The sequence below is a fragment of the Jatropha curcas genome, chromosome 11 (genome assembly GCF_041381405.1).
Source record: "Jatropha curcas cultivar XTBG-Jc1 chromosome 11, XTBG_Jcur_1.0, whole genome shotgun sequence".
Taxonomy (NCBI): domain Eukaryota; kingdom Viridiplantae; phylum Streptophyta; class Magnoliopsida; order Malpighiales; family Euphorbiaceae; genus Jatropha; species Jatropha curcas.
Window position 1 is genome coordinate 4,468,472 of NC_143161.1, and position 15,617 is coordinate 4,484,088.

The window sequence follows — 15,617 nt, forward strand, 5'->3', positions numbered from 1 at the left end:
TTGATGCATTATCCATATTTAGGTGGTATATAGCCTTTTCGAGATACATGCTATTCTAGTCGAGCATGATCGGTGTTTGTTTTTTGCTGCAAATAATGGGTACTGATAATTTGAATGTTTAACAACATTTATTAGTCAGTTTTCTGGTATGTATAACAAAAGCTGCACTGCTAATTGCTGATATGATAGCTTTTGATTATAGCGATTTTCGTTTCAGAATAACAGTTAATTGAGATCCTTTTCCATTGCTTGAAAATAACAAGGGCATAGCTTCATGCATTCTCTCGAGGAACCGTTCAAACAATTCATTAACAATCTCAGCTCCAAAGTGTTTGGTAATGACTGGTTCTAACCCAGATTTGAAATGCATCATGATTGTGTATTCAGTAGGTTGATTATCAGGGTCGAATTCGCAATCTGTAGGATCCATTCTTTCAATGCTAAAACACCCACTTTGTTCTATAAGCTGTGTAAGCTCCTTGGGCGTTACACAGTACAATGGAATGTTGAAAGAGTCCACAAGTGCTTCACATATTAATCCCTGCAATCGGGATTTTGATTTGGTTATTTACATGTTTTAAATTTTTATGGGGTTTCACTGATAGAAGCATAAAGAAACATCAAAGCTACGTACATAAGAAAAACAGAAACAAAACATTAAAAAACAAATGATGCAAAAGAACCCTCAATTGTTAATATTTAGCTTTTCAAATTGTTATTGTTAATATTTAACTATTGATCAACCATCATTAAAAGCTGATTTTCCATTGCCGAATCAAGCAGATCCCTAAATCTATGATTTCATATAATCCACTAGTCTAGTCTGTTTCTATATTGTTACCTCTTTTGCCATGTCCATGAGGCACGACCCTAAATGATTCAGCAATATCCCGATTGGTACATTTGACGGAGAGACCCCATCAGGAATAGAAGGAATGATTAGCACCATCATGCTTCCCTCTGCAAGTTCTTTTGCTCTGGCATTCAAGAACATCCCCATATCCTTGCTAAATTGGGCAGCAAAGGCTTTTACTACTGCTTCTGATGCACCTGTATAGTGAACTCTCCCTCCGTTCCATGCAGGAGAGTCCATGTCCAACACCTCTTCAGGAACACCAGAAAGCCAATGTAATGTGTCAGAGGAATGCACAAAATGGAGAGAAGAGTCAGGAAACAACTGGGTATGATATGACCCTGGTACCCCTGCTGTAAAATATTTCCTTTGAGGTGGGAGAGACTTGAAAAGGGTATTAAAGTCGTTAAATGGAAGATCATTAAAGAAAACTTGAAACTGAGGTATTTGATCGTAAGTGAAGCCTTCATTTATGAACTTTCGCTCCACAGCTTCAAGTATACTATGAACATAGTAAAAGGTGTTTGGTCCTGTTGAACATCCCATATCAGCTATACAAAATGCCTTGCTACATGAAGTTGATAAAAATGACTTCGTTTCAAGCTTCTCATGGATTGTCTCATCAATTATTCCCTTCAAGAATTCCAGAATCCATTTCTGCAAAAACGACTTTAAACTTAATCTTAAAATACAGAAGTTTCTGCTATCTTCTCTAAATATTTTTCAACAAAAAGAGAACACTACAACCACTTGGTGATTTAGAAAGTAAAATACCTGATGGTGATTGAGGGAGCCCTTGGCAGCAGGCATCTCGACGCCTATTTTCAACTCTTCTTCTCTCTCACCTCCATTTTTGCATATTTCGAAGATTTATATTTATATGTATATGGAATTAGCCGTCGTCATAACATAGATTCTTTATGTCCAAAAGAATGACATTTTCAAGTAACTCTTGCTGTATGTCTTGTAGTCATCATCAGGCATAAAGAATAAGTTTTAGACAACATCGAAAGTAAAATTCAATTTTTAATTTGCAACAAAAAAAATATATATATATTGTGATGCATTAATGGTGAAAAATAATAACTGAGAAGAGGTAAACTTAAAACTACCTGAAGAGAAATTGTTTCAAAATATCTACTATTCTTGGATATCAGTACAGATTTAGCTATAAACAGGTCAGAATGAAAACAAAAGATTCGTATAGTTTATTAATGTTTGATTGTAGCTATAACAAAAATATGTATATATACAATTGAATTTATATTTATTTTTCTTGTCTAACAGCATAATTAAGTGTGTAGAAAATTTTCACAGTTACTATTTTACTTGGAAGGTATAGTTTTAACTGGTAGCACTAGTTCGACTGGTTAATTATGCTATTTTGTACTTATTGGGAACTTGTTTACTAATTGCTATGCCATTGACAATTTCTGATGCCACTCAATATGTTCTTTTATGTTCATATAGGGGACGACCAAACTCTTGCTTTTTCAGGATCTACAATTGCAATGCCGTTTTGATTTGTTAAAAGTCTTTGCATGTCTGTATTTTCCTAGTCAGGGAATTAAAATTTCGACTTGGAGGCTTCACTTTGATTACTAGCAATAATTTGATACTTTCGGTTATTATTATTAGTATTACTTATTTATGTTTCACAGCTTCAATCTTTTAGCATTATCAATGGCTTCTCTCTGCAAATATAGACGACATTGTTACATTTTTGTGCTAGAAAATGAGAAAAAGCAAATTCTTCTAAACATTTTCGGCAACACTTAGTAGAAACATATACATACACTAAAAAAAAAAAAAAAGGAAAAAAATGAAAAAAATGAGAAATGTAAAATTAAAAACTGTAAACATAATTTAGCAAACCTTTGACAAAGTGGCTAAGCATCCACACTGTGGTTTCTATTCAAAAGGTATGTGGGTTACATTTATTTTTAACTTTTTCCTCCTAAGCAGCAGCATAGAATGAGATGTTTGAAGTCTATTTGAGAGTGGTTTTGTGGTTTTATAAAGCCTGAGTTGTGGCGTTCTATGGGCGGACTATATGACGGCGGCGAAGTCTAGTTATAGCTTTCCCAAATAGTAGAGACGGAGTAAATGGGTCCTTGTTGATTGGCATTGTGAAGGAAAATGAGAAGGAACAATCTACACAAACCAAGTTTTTTGTTAGATCTTTGTCTTTTGATAAATATTTTTTCTTGGAATAATTTCAAGCTTCCAACCTTCACAGTTCCCAAGAAGGCAGGACCGTCTTCTCGCACTGGGATCGAGTAAAATTGGGCTAATTTGTGTGGTGGGAGGAGGAAGACCATAAAGAAAGGGTTAGAGAAAGAAAGCTCGAGGGCATCATTTGTTATTTTAAAATAATTTTCTCTCTTGTTTTTTTTTTTTTTTTTTTCATCTTTTAACGGAAAACACATATTTTTGAAGGGAAGGATCGAGACGGAATCAAATCATGACGACTAAATATTTAATATACAATGATAGGAGATAGGAGAACAGATAATTAATTTTGTAAAACCTCAAATTATAATAATTATTTTCCAAAAAAAAAAAAAAAAACCAGCACCTGAAAAGACGAGTTTGCATAGCTGTAATCGCCATCTCCTCCATTCATTACACATGCATGATTCCGCCATTAACATTTCCGAAAAAGCTTTAAATAACTCAGTTCTCTCAATAATGAAGCAACTGTTTCTTTTTACAAGTTCTGTCACCTCCTTAGCAGATGGAATATAAAAGGGGAGATTGAACGATTCCACTTGCACTTCTCTCACCAATCCCTGTGCATGTTTAAACAAAAATGGATTAATTACAATGGAGAATTTCTTTATGGGCGAGCTATAACTTGGAAGGTCATGAATTTGAATTGAAACATTCAAAAATAAGGGTAAGATGCAAACAATGGAGAACCTCCCAAAACCATATAATAAGATGCACAAAGATATCAAATTTTACAATAAGATTACAGTATGATGAAGTATAATTGTAATAGCTGATATAATTAAATGTATTTTTAGTACAATCACGAGTTCTGAAACTGACCTCTCTAGCCATGTCCATGAGGCTAGATCCCAGAATATCAAACGACACATTAAAATATTCACAAGAATGAGAAATCCCATCATGGATAGTTGGCACCATGATTAATATAATCCCACCAACCACAAGCTCTTTGGCTCTAGCATCCAAAAATATCTCCATATCCTTTTCGAACTGGGTGGCATATGCTTTGCATACTTCATCTGAGGCATTAGTGTAGAAAATTCTGCCCTTGTTCCAAACAGGAGAGTGGTTATTTAGAATCTCTTCTGGCATCTGAGATAGCCAATGCAATGAAGTGGAAGTATGCATTAGATGAAGAGAGGACCTGGAGAATAAACGCCCAAGGAATGAACCTGGCACGCCAGCAGCAAAGTATCCCCTTTTTGGAGGGAGAGATCTAAATAGAGTATTGAAATCATTCAAGACATGATCATTGAAGAACACTTGAAATTCAGGAATTGGGGAAGCCAGACCTTGAGATTGACACTTATATTTCACTGCTTCAATAATATTTTCCATACAAATAAAGGTATTTGGCCCAACTGAACATCCTAAATCCGCAATATTAAATGAACTTGAAGGACCAAAAATAAGATCGTTTATGTTCAGATTACGAGCAATTGCCTCATCAATCAAACTTCTAGCATTATCAATGACTTCCCTCTGCAAATAAAGATCAAATAATGCGAAAAAAAAAAATATATATATTTTCCTTTGAGCATTTTCTCTAACATACAAAATGAGTACCTGAAATGAGGAATTGTTAGATTAGCTATTGTGGTCATCTCTGTTGAAGTGCTGGCATTCTGTTTCATCAAATATTTTTCTGTTTTATCAGTTTTCAATAACACGGCTGGAGTTCCTAATTTCCAGCCTTAGAATCTCAGTTTATTGTTTTGTGTTATTTGGATTCTATTATTTGAGGAGAATCTGTTATTTCAACTTGTATAAATTCTCAATTACATTGAAGTGAAAGATCATCTTCTTCCTCTCATATTTTTTTAATCTTTTAAATTTGTTTCTGCTGAAACTCTCATTAATTTAGCGGATACATTGTTTCAACAGTGGTATCAGAGCCACATGGTCTTTTCGGGACCTGCCTTTTAAACATTTAAACCTTTTAAACCTTTTAAACCAATTTTTTTAAACCGTCTCTCAATCCCTTTTCTCTCAACCTTTTAAAACCAAAACCAGCCACACAAAAATATGGCCTCCAGTAACCTTTCTATCAACCCTCCTGAAATTTTCACAGGTGAAAACTACCAAATTTGGTCAGTAAAGATGCAATGCTATTTGGAAGCCTTTGATCTTTGGGAAATCGTTACTGAAGACAAACCAATTCCTCCTTTACCCAGAGATCCAACTCTAACTCAAATCAAGCACAATTCAGATGAAAAAGCCAAGCGATCGAAGGCGAAAACACTTATCCAAAATTCTGTCGGTGAAGCTGTTTTTTACAGAATTATGGCTTGTAAAACTGCAAAAGAAGCTTGGGATAGACTGAAACAAGAATATCAAGGCAGCGATAGAACAAAACAAATGCAAGTGTTGAATTTAAAGAGGAGTTTCGAGGGCTTAACCATGCAAGAAGATGAAACTCTTGCCAAGTATACTGATAGAATTTCTTTGATTGTTAACAATATTAGGCTACTTGGTGAAGATTTCCCCGACAATCGAATTGTCGAAAAGGTACTTGTGATCCTTCCTGAGAGGTTTGAGTCAAAAATCTCTTCTCTAGAAGAGTCCAAGGATCTTAATAACATTTCATTGGCTGAATTGATGAGTGCTCTTCAAGCACAGGAGCAGCGAAGACTTTTAAGGCAAGACAACACCATAGAAGGGGCATTTTCTATGCATAAACAGCATGCTGAAAAAGGCAAGAAGAGTTCTAACCAAAAGAACAAAGGCAATAAAGAAGGGTCCAAACAGGAAAAATATCAACCTTGTTCTCATTGTAAAAAAACTACTCATCTTGAAAAATTTTGTTGGTGGAGACCAGATGCAGTATGTGGCAAATGCAAACAACATGGACATGTTGCCAAGGTCTGCAAATTAAAGAAAGATGTTCAAACCCAATAAGCACAAGTGGCGGATGATGTAGATGTGCAGGAGGAGCAAGCTTTTATGGCTTTCTGTCTTTCCAACGATGAACCGGAGGTACATGAAGAGCGAGCTGTTGTTGCTTTTTGTTTTTCTATTGATGGTGCAGGTGATTTGTGGCTCATTGATAGTGGGTGCACTCATCAAATGTGCAAAGATGATTCTGTATTCAGCACTCTTGATGAAACTTATAAATCTAAAGTGAAGGTGGGTAACAGCCAATATATTAAAGTTGAAGGTAGTGGTTCAGTTACTAACCAAACTCAATCAGGTATAAAAACAATTTCTGATGTTTTATATATACCTAAAATCAGCCAAAATCTCTTGAGTATTGGACAGATGATGGAAAAAGATCATGCTTTTGAATTTAGAAAGCGGAAGTGCACAGTTTTTAATCCTGCAGGAGAAAAAATGTTCTCTGTAACAATGAAAAACAGGAGTTTCTTTATCAATTGGGAGGAAACTGATGAGCATGCATTTACTGGCACCACCTTGAGTAAATCAGACTTGTGGCACAAAAGGTTTGGGCATTTCAATCAGGAAGTTTGTTGGAGATGAAACAAAAAGATTTAATTCTGAAGCAACCAGAATTATGTGTGATAATATCTCTGCTATTTCGATGGCAAAGAATCCTGTTTTTCATGGGCGAACCAAGCACATCAAGATTAAGTTTCATTTTATTAGAGAAGTTCAACAATCTAATGAAGTGTTACTTGTTACCTGCTCATCTGAAGAACAATTATCTGACATTTTCACAAAATCCTTACCAAAAGAAAGATTTGAAGCTCTGAGGAAAAATATTGGTATTTGTCATCAAAATGCCATGGAGGAGTGTTGAAGTGCTGGCATTCTGTTTCATCAAATATTTTTCTGTTTTATCAGTTTTCAATAACACTGCTGGAATTCCTAATTTCCAGCCTTAGAATCTCAGTTTATTGTTTTGTGTTATTTGGATTCCATTATTTGAGGAGAATCTGTTATTTCAACTTGTATAAATTCTCAATTACATTGAAGTAAAAGATCATCTTCTTCCTCTCATATTTTTTTAATCTTTTAAATTTGTTTCTGCTGAAACTCTCATTAATTTAGCAGATACATTGTTTCAAGAATCTCCTCCTTTCATCGGATATGATTCCACATTGACATTGTGGCTGTGCTTTGGCTCGTTGTCTCTGTATAAGCTATGGGATGGTGGTGGTGAGAATTTTCGCGATCTTATCTTTTTTACATGTATTATTATCAAAAAACTGTGTTAAAAAATTATTGTCAAAAGGGTTGTAGCCATAAAGAGTAGGGTTTTGATTCAAACTGAATCAAATCAAGGCAAAGAATACTAACCGAAGTTTTTGGACAATAAATCAAATCAAACTGAAAATGGTATCTGTAACATATCAAACCAGTTGGTTCAGCCGGATCTAATCTGTTGCCATATCGATTCGATTTTAAGTTAATTGATGAATTTCTGTGTAACTGACTTGAACAAAGTAATAAATTCGATTTCAACTAAATAAACCGATAAATTCGATTCAAGCCAATCACTGATCGAACAAAATCAGAATGTGTAGGTTTAGTTTAAGATTCGATTCGATCTATTGTTTTGCACATCCCTAGTAAAGAGTGGAATTTTAAAACTTTGAAAAGATAAACTATTTTATTTTTCATATAAATCAAAGCGATTTTGCGTTAAAAGATATATATATAAACATGAGCATGGCTTTCACTCTTAACGCAAAATCACTTTAATATTTCTAAAAAAAAAAATCAATTTATTTGATATCGAGCCAATACTATAACCTTGATAAGCTTAAAGTTTCCGAAAGATGCTGAAAGACATAACCAACCCAACATAATAACAGCTCTTCTAGCTAATAATTTCATCATAAGTATCGGACCATTCATGTCCATATAATAACCAAACATTAACATTAATCCATGTTGCGTTTATGTCCTTTTATAAATTCTTTTGCCTAACTATTATTAATATTTTTATAAATTAATATTAGCTTGGCTAACAGACAATGATACCAACAGCAAGAAAACTCAGCTATCCTCTAAGTGCATAATTTCATAAAAAATAAAAAATAAAATAAAAATAAAATAAAAATAAAAAAAAAAATTACAAACCATGTACCGAATTAGGTAAGCGTAGAGATTTTCTCCGTTCACATGATAGAACACTCATGCATTTTGCTTAAAGGACTTGAGCTCTTTCCACTTAGACCAATCCATTGGTTTTATTGGACTTTCAATGTTATAATAGGATTTAATATTTATTCAAATATATAATCTCTCCTGTCTACACAATTTTATTATCAATATCAACTCTTACAATGTGTTGCTGACTTATTTAACATTGAGAAGCAGGTCTTGCCCATATCAACAAGAAAACTTTAGAAAGAAAATATGCTTGTAAATTAGAATACAGCACAGAGAATTGATCACGCACGTTTTAGAGCAAGAAATACTTGAGAAGTTTCTGCTAAGCTGGCCTGCAACTGGGAAGACAATTCTTGCGTCTTCTTAAGAAACCGATCAAACAATTCATCTAGAATCCCACTTCCAAAATTTTGGCTAATAATTCCCTCCAAGCCAGCTCTAAAGTGCTTTGTCAGTGCTTGCCCGTCGTTCAAAACATCAAAACCAGATAAAAACTTGTATGATTCAATTCTCTCAATATTGAAACATCTGTTTCTTTCTACAAGTTCTATCATCTCCTTAGCATGCGGAATATACATGGGCAGATTGAAAGAGTCCACTTGTGCTTCACTCACCAATCCCTGGTTAAAACAAAAATCAATTAATAAGGTTACTTTGCAATAAGGTTATTTTTGGTGCTTGATAGCGAATTGAAACTAGTGAAATCGAATGTATTTTTAGTATAAACATGAGTTCTTAGGCTGACCTCTTTAGCCATATCCATGAGGATAGATCCTAGAAGATCAAACAACAAATTAAAAGATTCACAAGAATGAGAAATCCCATTGGGGATGGTTGGCACCATGATCACAATAATCCCACCAACCACAAGCTCTTTAGCTCTAGCATCTAAAAATATCTCCATATCCTTTGCAAACTGGGTGGCATATGCTTTGCATACTTCAGCTGAGGCATTAGTGTAGAAAATTCTGCCCTTGTTCCAAGCAGGAGAATTCTTCTCTAGAATCTCTTCTGGCACCTGAGATAGCCAATGTAATGCAGTGGAAGTATGAATGAAATGAACAGAGGACCTGGGGAATAAACGGCCGTGGAATGAACCGGGCACACCAGCAGCAAAATATCCACTTTCTGGAGGCAGAGATCTAAATAGAGTATTGAAATCATTCAAGACATGATCATTGAAGAACACTTGAAATTCAGGAATTCGGGAAGCAAGACCTTGAGATTGACACTTATATTTCACTGCCTCAATAATATTTCCTATGCAAATAAAGGTATTTGGCCCAACTGAACATCCCAAATCCGCAATATTAAATGAGCTTGAAGAACCAAAAAGGAGATCTTTTATGTTAAGATTATGAGCAATTGTCTCATCAATCAATCTTTTGGCAGTATTAATGGCTTCTCTCTGCAAATGAAGATCAAATAATGAGAAAAAACTGTCTTTTAAACATTTTCTCTAATATACAAAATCAATACCTGAAAGAAGGAATTTTTGTAGTAGCTGTAGTCAGCATCTCCTCCTTTCATTGGATATGATTCAGCCATTGTCTCTGTATAAGCTATGCAATGACGATGGTGGGAATTCAAAAACCCAACCTGCTCTTATATGCTCATTAATTGAATTTTCGCAATCTTGTCTTCGTTATTACCAAAATTTGGTCCTGAAACAGATTGCAGATGGCAATGACGGTAACAACTTCATCATCACTGACATCATGAACTATCCAGAACTTGTTGAATAATTATACTCTCCAGAAGTTGTTGAATAATCTTAGTAGGAAAATGCAGAAGACATAACTTTATTATTAGACTTTTTATCACTGTCGATTAATCCAACCGTGACTGGTCTAGTGTAGTCGGTAAGTATTCTTAGACAGAGTTAGAAATTAAACTGAACGCAACAAGTCGCTTCAACTGGTTTATTTTTCAACACTAACGGTTGAGCGAATCAGAAGAAAATAAAAATCAAAATGAAAAGCAAAATAATTTGAATAAAATAAATAAATCAACAAAAAATAGCCACGGCTATATGAGAGGATTTGAGAGATTCGGTGGGGTTATTGAGATGATTTAATTAAAAAATTAAAAATGTTGCTGATAGATAAGGTTGTTCGATAACGTTTACTTATGTACTATTTCAAAATAAAATTTTGATAAAATGAAAAACAAAAATTTCAAGGTCTATACTGCTCATATCATCAATAGCAAACTGTGACAGAGAAGGGAGCATATTGAAGCCAATTATTAACCATTTCAAGATCCACATTGCTTATATATATTCAAGTTAATTCAAGGAAAGCCAAAAGGGTAATCTTTCCACTGATGAGATTTCCAAATGAAAGCAACTTGGGGATTGCTTTGTTCTAAGATCCCGGTAATTTAAATGACTGGTGTCAAACGGGGAAGGATTCAGATTTCCAGACTGGAAAAAATTTCCTGTTTGATTATGCCAGCTGCAAGAGAATAATTATAAGGATTTCAGAGGTCAAGTTTGGTGACCTGTTGCATTATAACATTCTCCTCCTTCCCATTTACATCAGTCTCGCCCACTAACCCATGTTGAGAGCCGATTTTGAGGACCCATGAGAGCTTGCTTGAATGTATAAAACAGGCATTTATCTCTTTCTCATGGCAACAGATGCTTGAATTAGCATTGCAAAAGCTATAACTGATTAATAAGAAAGTTAGAAACTAAATCAAGAAAATTGAAAACCAGTTGGCCCTCCACTTTGATAAAACCAAAAAGAAAACAACTACTGCCCATTTAATCACACGATAATTGTATTCTGCGCTGGCGTGTTGTCGTAATTCAGAAAACTGATTTTTTAAACAAAAAAAGAATGTTTTTCCATTTTATCCTTAAATAGTCGCTGCAGCACTGCCTCCGATCGGAATTCCGATGAGTGTTTATCGACTGTCGAGTTCTGCAAGCCTCCGACAATTAAACGACTTTCCTACCGCATACTATTTTCAAATTTCAAACACGACGGTTCGTTCGAAAGTTGTCTCTTATTCATTGAGCGACGTCTGCACTCTAAGATCCACGTCATCATTATACAACCACGTTCACAAAATATGCCATCCATTATGAATCTTCCGACGATAACGTCCATGCTAGCAGTCTCATTTGTCCACTTCATTGTCGAATAGCGTCACGGCAATGCCAGGTGGCAGAGAGTGCCACCAACCGCAGCCACATCATCTGATTCGATCAAGCTGTCGTCCACGTGAGAGGATAGAACCACGTAAGCGGGCCATATCAGCACTGCATGACACATTGAAGTTAAAGTCACGTTATAAGCCGACACGTCAATAGGTTGTGCCACGTTGTTGAAAACTGACAGGTGGCAGCCGTAATGCCATTTAAACGCATCCACATCATCCGAAAAGATCCAGTTTCTCATTAGAGCCATCTAGGTGATGACATGTTCGCATACAATGTCACGTGGAATTGGCGGCCACGTCACATTGCTGAGCCACGTCACACTGCTGAGCCACGTCGACATTGGTGGCCAGGCGGGACTCTAGCACGTCCACGTTGTAACAACTCAGACACGAAGGCACTATCATGTCAGTATACCTACCATGTGGCATCTGCAGCCACGTCAAATCTGTCATTTCACTTTGTTCTTCACATCTTCGGTAACTGCTAGTTGTCAGACCAGCTGTTCTCCACGTAGAACTTGGAGCCATGTCGGCACTGCCATGTTGGCATATCGGAACACATAGATGTTAAGGCACGTCCTTAGCTGAAAAGTTGCCATATTCTGACACGCGTAATGAAGCTGCCAGCTGTCATCCACGTGGACACAATAGCCACGTCATTCTGAAATTGCCAGATTTGATAACACGTGGAGAGAGGAGCCACATATGGTCCGCCATGTCAACAAATCGAGACACATGGCTACTGACTCCTCATCTAAAGCTAACACATCAACATTTTTGCCACATCGTTGGTAACTGCCAAGTGGCCTACCAGCTGTACTCAACATGGAAATATCGAGCCACGTGGTAACGAATTTGCTAGATGTAAAGCCACGTCGACTGCAGCCACATAGCCGATGCCATGTCAAAAAGTGCTGAAAGGTTAAATCCACATTATTGATGGAGAATCACGTGTCAATCCATTGAAAACTGTCACGTCGTTAGAAACTCTCATTTCATCTTTGTCCATGTCACCAATATTACGCCACGTCATTGATTAGAGTCGCATGTCGTCCACCTACAAAGATATTGCCCCGTCATTAAAATATCCAATGCTCTGGCCATGTCGTCATCACAAATTCCACGTGCCCGTGCATGTGTAGGTGAGCTGCCACATGGAATGACGCCACGACATAGGATTAGCGCCAATTGGATTGCACATGGATATTGCTTGCCACGTCATCCTAACAAAATCCAGTTATTGAATGGCACGTCATCAACAGGACCTAGGTGTCTTACACGTGTAGACATACGCAAGATGGACACGCCATGTCATCGATAATCATTTGACAGATGTTCCCACGTAACAGGTAACGCCGGCGCATCTTCAACCTCTGTTGCCTCTGGAGCGAACTTTTTGGCTGCAGACGCAATTTTTAGCAAAATCTGATTCGAATTTCTGCAAATCAATGAATTCCTGTCAAATCGGCGTTCAGGAGATCTCGCTGGTAGTTTGCTTTGCTTAACAGTCAAGAACCAGAAAACAACAAAAAAATGGATGAATTTGGTAGTTCAAGAAACTCGAGAGACTTGCAGTTCCCGGTTTCATCTGGAATTGAGACTTGTATTTGAATAAAGCCGACGAAGACTTCAGGGAAGGGAAATGGAATAAATATTGAAGCGCATGTTTCTTTATACAAGTGGCAGTTTTCTACAAGTTCTATCTTCTTATGCATAGAATTGTTGTTTTTTATGGGTGAGCTGCAACTTGGAAGGCCATGAGTTTGAATCAGTGATAAGGGCAAGATGCATACAAAAGAGAACCTCCAAAATAAACTAAGATGTTTAGTGAACTGTAATGAAATATATAATTGATATAATCAAATACATTTTGAAAATAAGCATGAGTAGACTAACCTCTTTAGCCATATATATCAAAGAGGCTGGATCCCAGAAGATCAAAAATCAATTCACAAGAGTGAGAAACCCCATTACTGATGCCTGGCACCATGACCACTATACTCCCACTGACCACAAGCTCTTTAGCTCTAGCATTCAAAAATATCTCCATATCCTTTGCAAAATGGGTGCCATATGCTTTGGATTAAAACACGTGTAATTGATTAAATTACCATTTCATCAGTTCTCTAAATAATTATTAATGCTTGCTTAGTGAAGAATGGAGCTATACAGAAATAAGGATAATGTTAAATAAAAATAATTACTATTTGCTTAATTTTCTAAAGTGACACGTAAAATGGACAACCCATATCCCATACTCAATTTAATTATCAACACAAATACTCTACATTGCTTTTTGACTTATTTAACATTAACAAAAAGTCTTGCACACATATGAACACTAAAACTATAGTAAGAAAAGAAGCTTATAAAGTAGACTACATCAAAGAAGATCATACATGCTTTAGAACAAGAAATATTTTCAATTGAACTGGCCTGCATTCGGGAAGAAAATTCTTGTCTCTTTTTCAAAAATCGATGAAACAATTCATTTATAATCTCACTTCCAAAATGTTCGCTAAGAATTCCTTCCAAGCCAGCTCTGAGTTGCATTGTCCATGCTTTCCAATTGGTCGGATCATCAATTACAGATATAGGTTTAAATAACTCAATTTTCTCAACACTGAAGCTCATGTTTCTTTCTACTAGTTCTATCATCTCCTCAGCAGATGGAATATAAACGGGCAGATTGAATAAGTCCACATGTGCTTCACTCAACAATCCCTGTGCAGGTTAAACAAAAATTGTTTAATACAATTGACAATTATTTGATAAAATTACAGTTCTTCATGGCGAGCTATATATTACTTGGAAGGGCATGAAATAGAATCAATGTCAAAAATAGGGCAAGATGCATACAATAAAGAACCCCCCAAACCCTCATGAAGTAGGGAGTTTCAAACACTAAGATGCAATAAGATGTCCCATTTTAAAATAAGATTATGTTTCATATACTGTAATGAAGTATAGCTGATTTAATTAAATGCATTATGAGTATAAACACGAGTTCTTAGACTAACCTCTTTAGCCATATCCACTAGGCAGGATCCCAGAAGATCGAACATCAAATTAGAGAACTCACAAGAATGAGAAACCCCATTATGGATGCCTGGCATCACAATCACTAAAATTCCACCAATCACAAGCTCTTTAGCTCTAGCATCCAAAAATATCTACATATCCTTGCATACTTCATTTGGTGCATTAGTGTAGAAAATTCTGCCCTTGTTCCAAGCAGGAGAGTTCTTATCTAGAATCTCTTCTGGCACCTGAGATAGCCAATTCAATGCAGAGGAAGTATGAACAAAGTGAAGAGAGGACCTGGGGAATAAACGCCCATGGAATGAACCTGGCACGCTAGCAGCAAAGTATTCCCTTTTTGGAGGGAGAGATCTAAATAGAGTATTAAAATCATTCAAAACATGATCATTGAAGAACACTTGAAATTTTCAGGAATCTCGGAAGCAAGACCTTGAGATTGACACTTCTTTTTAACTGCTTCAATAATATTTTCCATACAAATAAAGGTATTTGGCCCAACTGAACAACCCAAATCCGCAATATTAAATGAGCTTGAAGAAGCAAGAAGGAGATGTTTTACGTTAAGATTATGAGCAATTGTGTCATCAATCAAACTTTTAGCATCATCAATGGCTTCTCTCTGCAAATAAAAATCAAATATGTTATATTCTTTTTAGCATTATAAATGCTAGAAAATGAGTAAATATATTCTTTTAAGCATTTTCTCAAACATATATTAGACATATATTTATGTGTATAGAATACACAAACACAAAATCAGTACCTGCAAAGTGGAATTTTTGGAGTAGCTGTAGTCGCCGTCTCCTCCATTCATTGGATATGATTCCGCCATTGACGTTGTGGCTGTGCTTTCGCTCGTTATCTCTGTACAAGCAAAGTGATGCCACGAGGAGAATTCAAAACCCAACCTTTATTTATAAATGTTAATTTCTCTACCTGTTTCCCATGGGAACCATTTTGTAATTGAATTATCGCAGTATGAGCTTTGTTTATTTGTGTTGTGATCAATATTTGGAGGCTAAAAAAGATTAGAGACAAGTATTGTGATTAATAACTTCGTCATCACCGACATCATGCACTCTCCAGAAAATCTTGAATAACAATGTAATTAATTCAGTATAGTATGCAATTATTAATTTTATTTTCAACATATATTTCAAAACGTGTAATTAAAAAAATTAGCAATAATCATTAAGGTTATAATTAATGAAATTAATTTCACCATTACTTTAATCATTAAATA

General features: G+C 35.7%; 3 protein-coding genes and 2 pseudogenes across 4 annotated transcripts; 1 reads left to right on the forward strand and 4 right to left on the reverse strand.

The window, feature by feature from the left end:
- Positions 1–196: 196 nt before the first annotated feature.
- Positions 197–1,663, reverse strand: LOC105634279 (loganic acid O-methyltransferase pseudogene; annotated as a pseudogene).
- A 1,228-nt stretch (positions 1,664–2,891) lies between these two features.
- LOC105634280 (loganic acid O-methyltransferase) lies at positions 2,892–5,018 on the reverse strand. Its single transcript, XM_089716421.1, has 4 exons — positions 5,004–5,018; positions 3,908–4,654; positions 3,432–3,645; positions 2,892–3,007 (listed from the first exon to the last, which is right to left on the reverse strand). Exons 1-4 carry the CDS (start codon positions 5,016–5,018, stop codon positions 2,892–2,894), a joined length of 1,092 nt encoding a protein of 363 aa, XP_089572547.1.
- A 95-nt stretch (positions 5,019–5,113) lies between these two features.
- LOC149492401 (uncharacterized) lies at positions 5,114–6,565 on the forward strand. Its single transcript, XM_089716422.1, has 2 exons — positions 5,114–5,813; positions 6,117–6,565. The coding sequence occupies exons 1-2, from the start codon at positions 5,114–5,116 to the stop codon at positions 6,563–6,565; spliced, it is 1,149 nt and encodes a 382-aa protein (XP_089572548.1).
- Positions 6,566–8,256: 1,691 nt separating this feature from the next.
- Positions 8,257–10,020, reverse strand: LOC105634282 (loganic acid O-methyltransferase-like). The gene is made up of 3 exons (XM_089716019.1): positions 9,644–10,020; positions 8,910–9,572; positions 8,257–8,784 (listed from the first exon to the last, which is right to left on the reverse strand). The coding sequence occupies exons 1-3, from the start codon at positions 9,710–9,712 to the stop codon at positions 8,446–8,448; spliced, it is 1,071 nt and encodes a 356-aa protein (XP_089572145.1). The 5' UTR covers positions 9,713–10,020; the 3' UTR covers positions 8,257–8,445.
- A 3,533-nt stretch (positions 10,021–13,553) lies between these two features.
- LOC105634283 (loganic acid O-methyltransferase-like) lies at positions 13,554–15,561 on the reverse strand (annotated as a pseudogene). Its single transcript, XR_016318743.1, has 3 exons — positions 15,138–15,561; positions 14,353–14,993; positions 13,554–14,056 (listed from the first exon to the last, which is right to left on the reverse strand). The product of XR_016318743.1 is annotated as a loganic acid O-methyltransferase-like (transcript).
- Between the last annotated feature and the right edge of the window lie 56 nt (positions 15,562–15,617).

Coding starts and splice junctions, on each gene's coding strand:
- LOC105634280 (XM_089716421.1), bottom strand. Junction 3,646..3,907: donor TCATGGACATGGCTAGAGAG/GTCAGTTTCAGA, acceptor AAACATGCACAG/GGATTGGTGAGAGAAGTGCA. Junction 3,008..3,431: donor ATGCAAACTCGTCTTTTCAG/GTGCTGGTTTTT, acceptor TGGTTTGTGTAG/ATTGTTCCTTCTCATTTTCC.
- LOC149492401 (XM_089716422.1), top strand. CDS start 5,114: ATGGCCTCCAGTAACCTTTCTATCAACCCTCCTGAAATTTTCACAGGT. Junction 5,814..6,116: donor TTCTAACCAAAAGAACAAAG/GCAATAAAGAAG, acceptor TTGATGGTGCAG/GTGATTTGTGGCTCATTGAT.
- LOC105634282 (XM_089716019.1), bottom strand. CDS start 9,712: ATGGCTGAATCATATCCAATGAAAGGAGGAGATGCTGACTACAGCTAC. Junction 9,573..9,643: donor ACAAAAATTCCTTCTTTCAG/GTATTGATTTTG, acceptor CTTCATTTGCAG/AGAGAAGCCATTAATACTGC. Junction 8,785..8,909: donor TCATGGATATGGCTAAAGAG/GTCAGCCTAAGA, acceptor TGTTTTAACCAG/GGATTGGTGAGTGAAGCACA.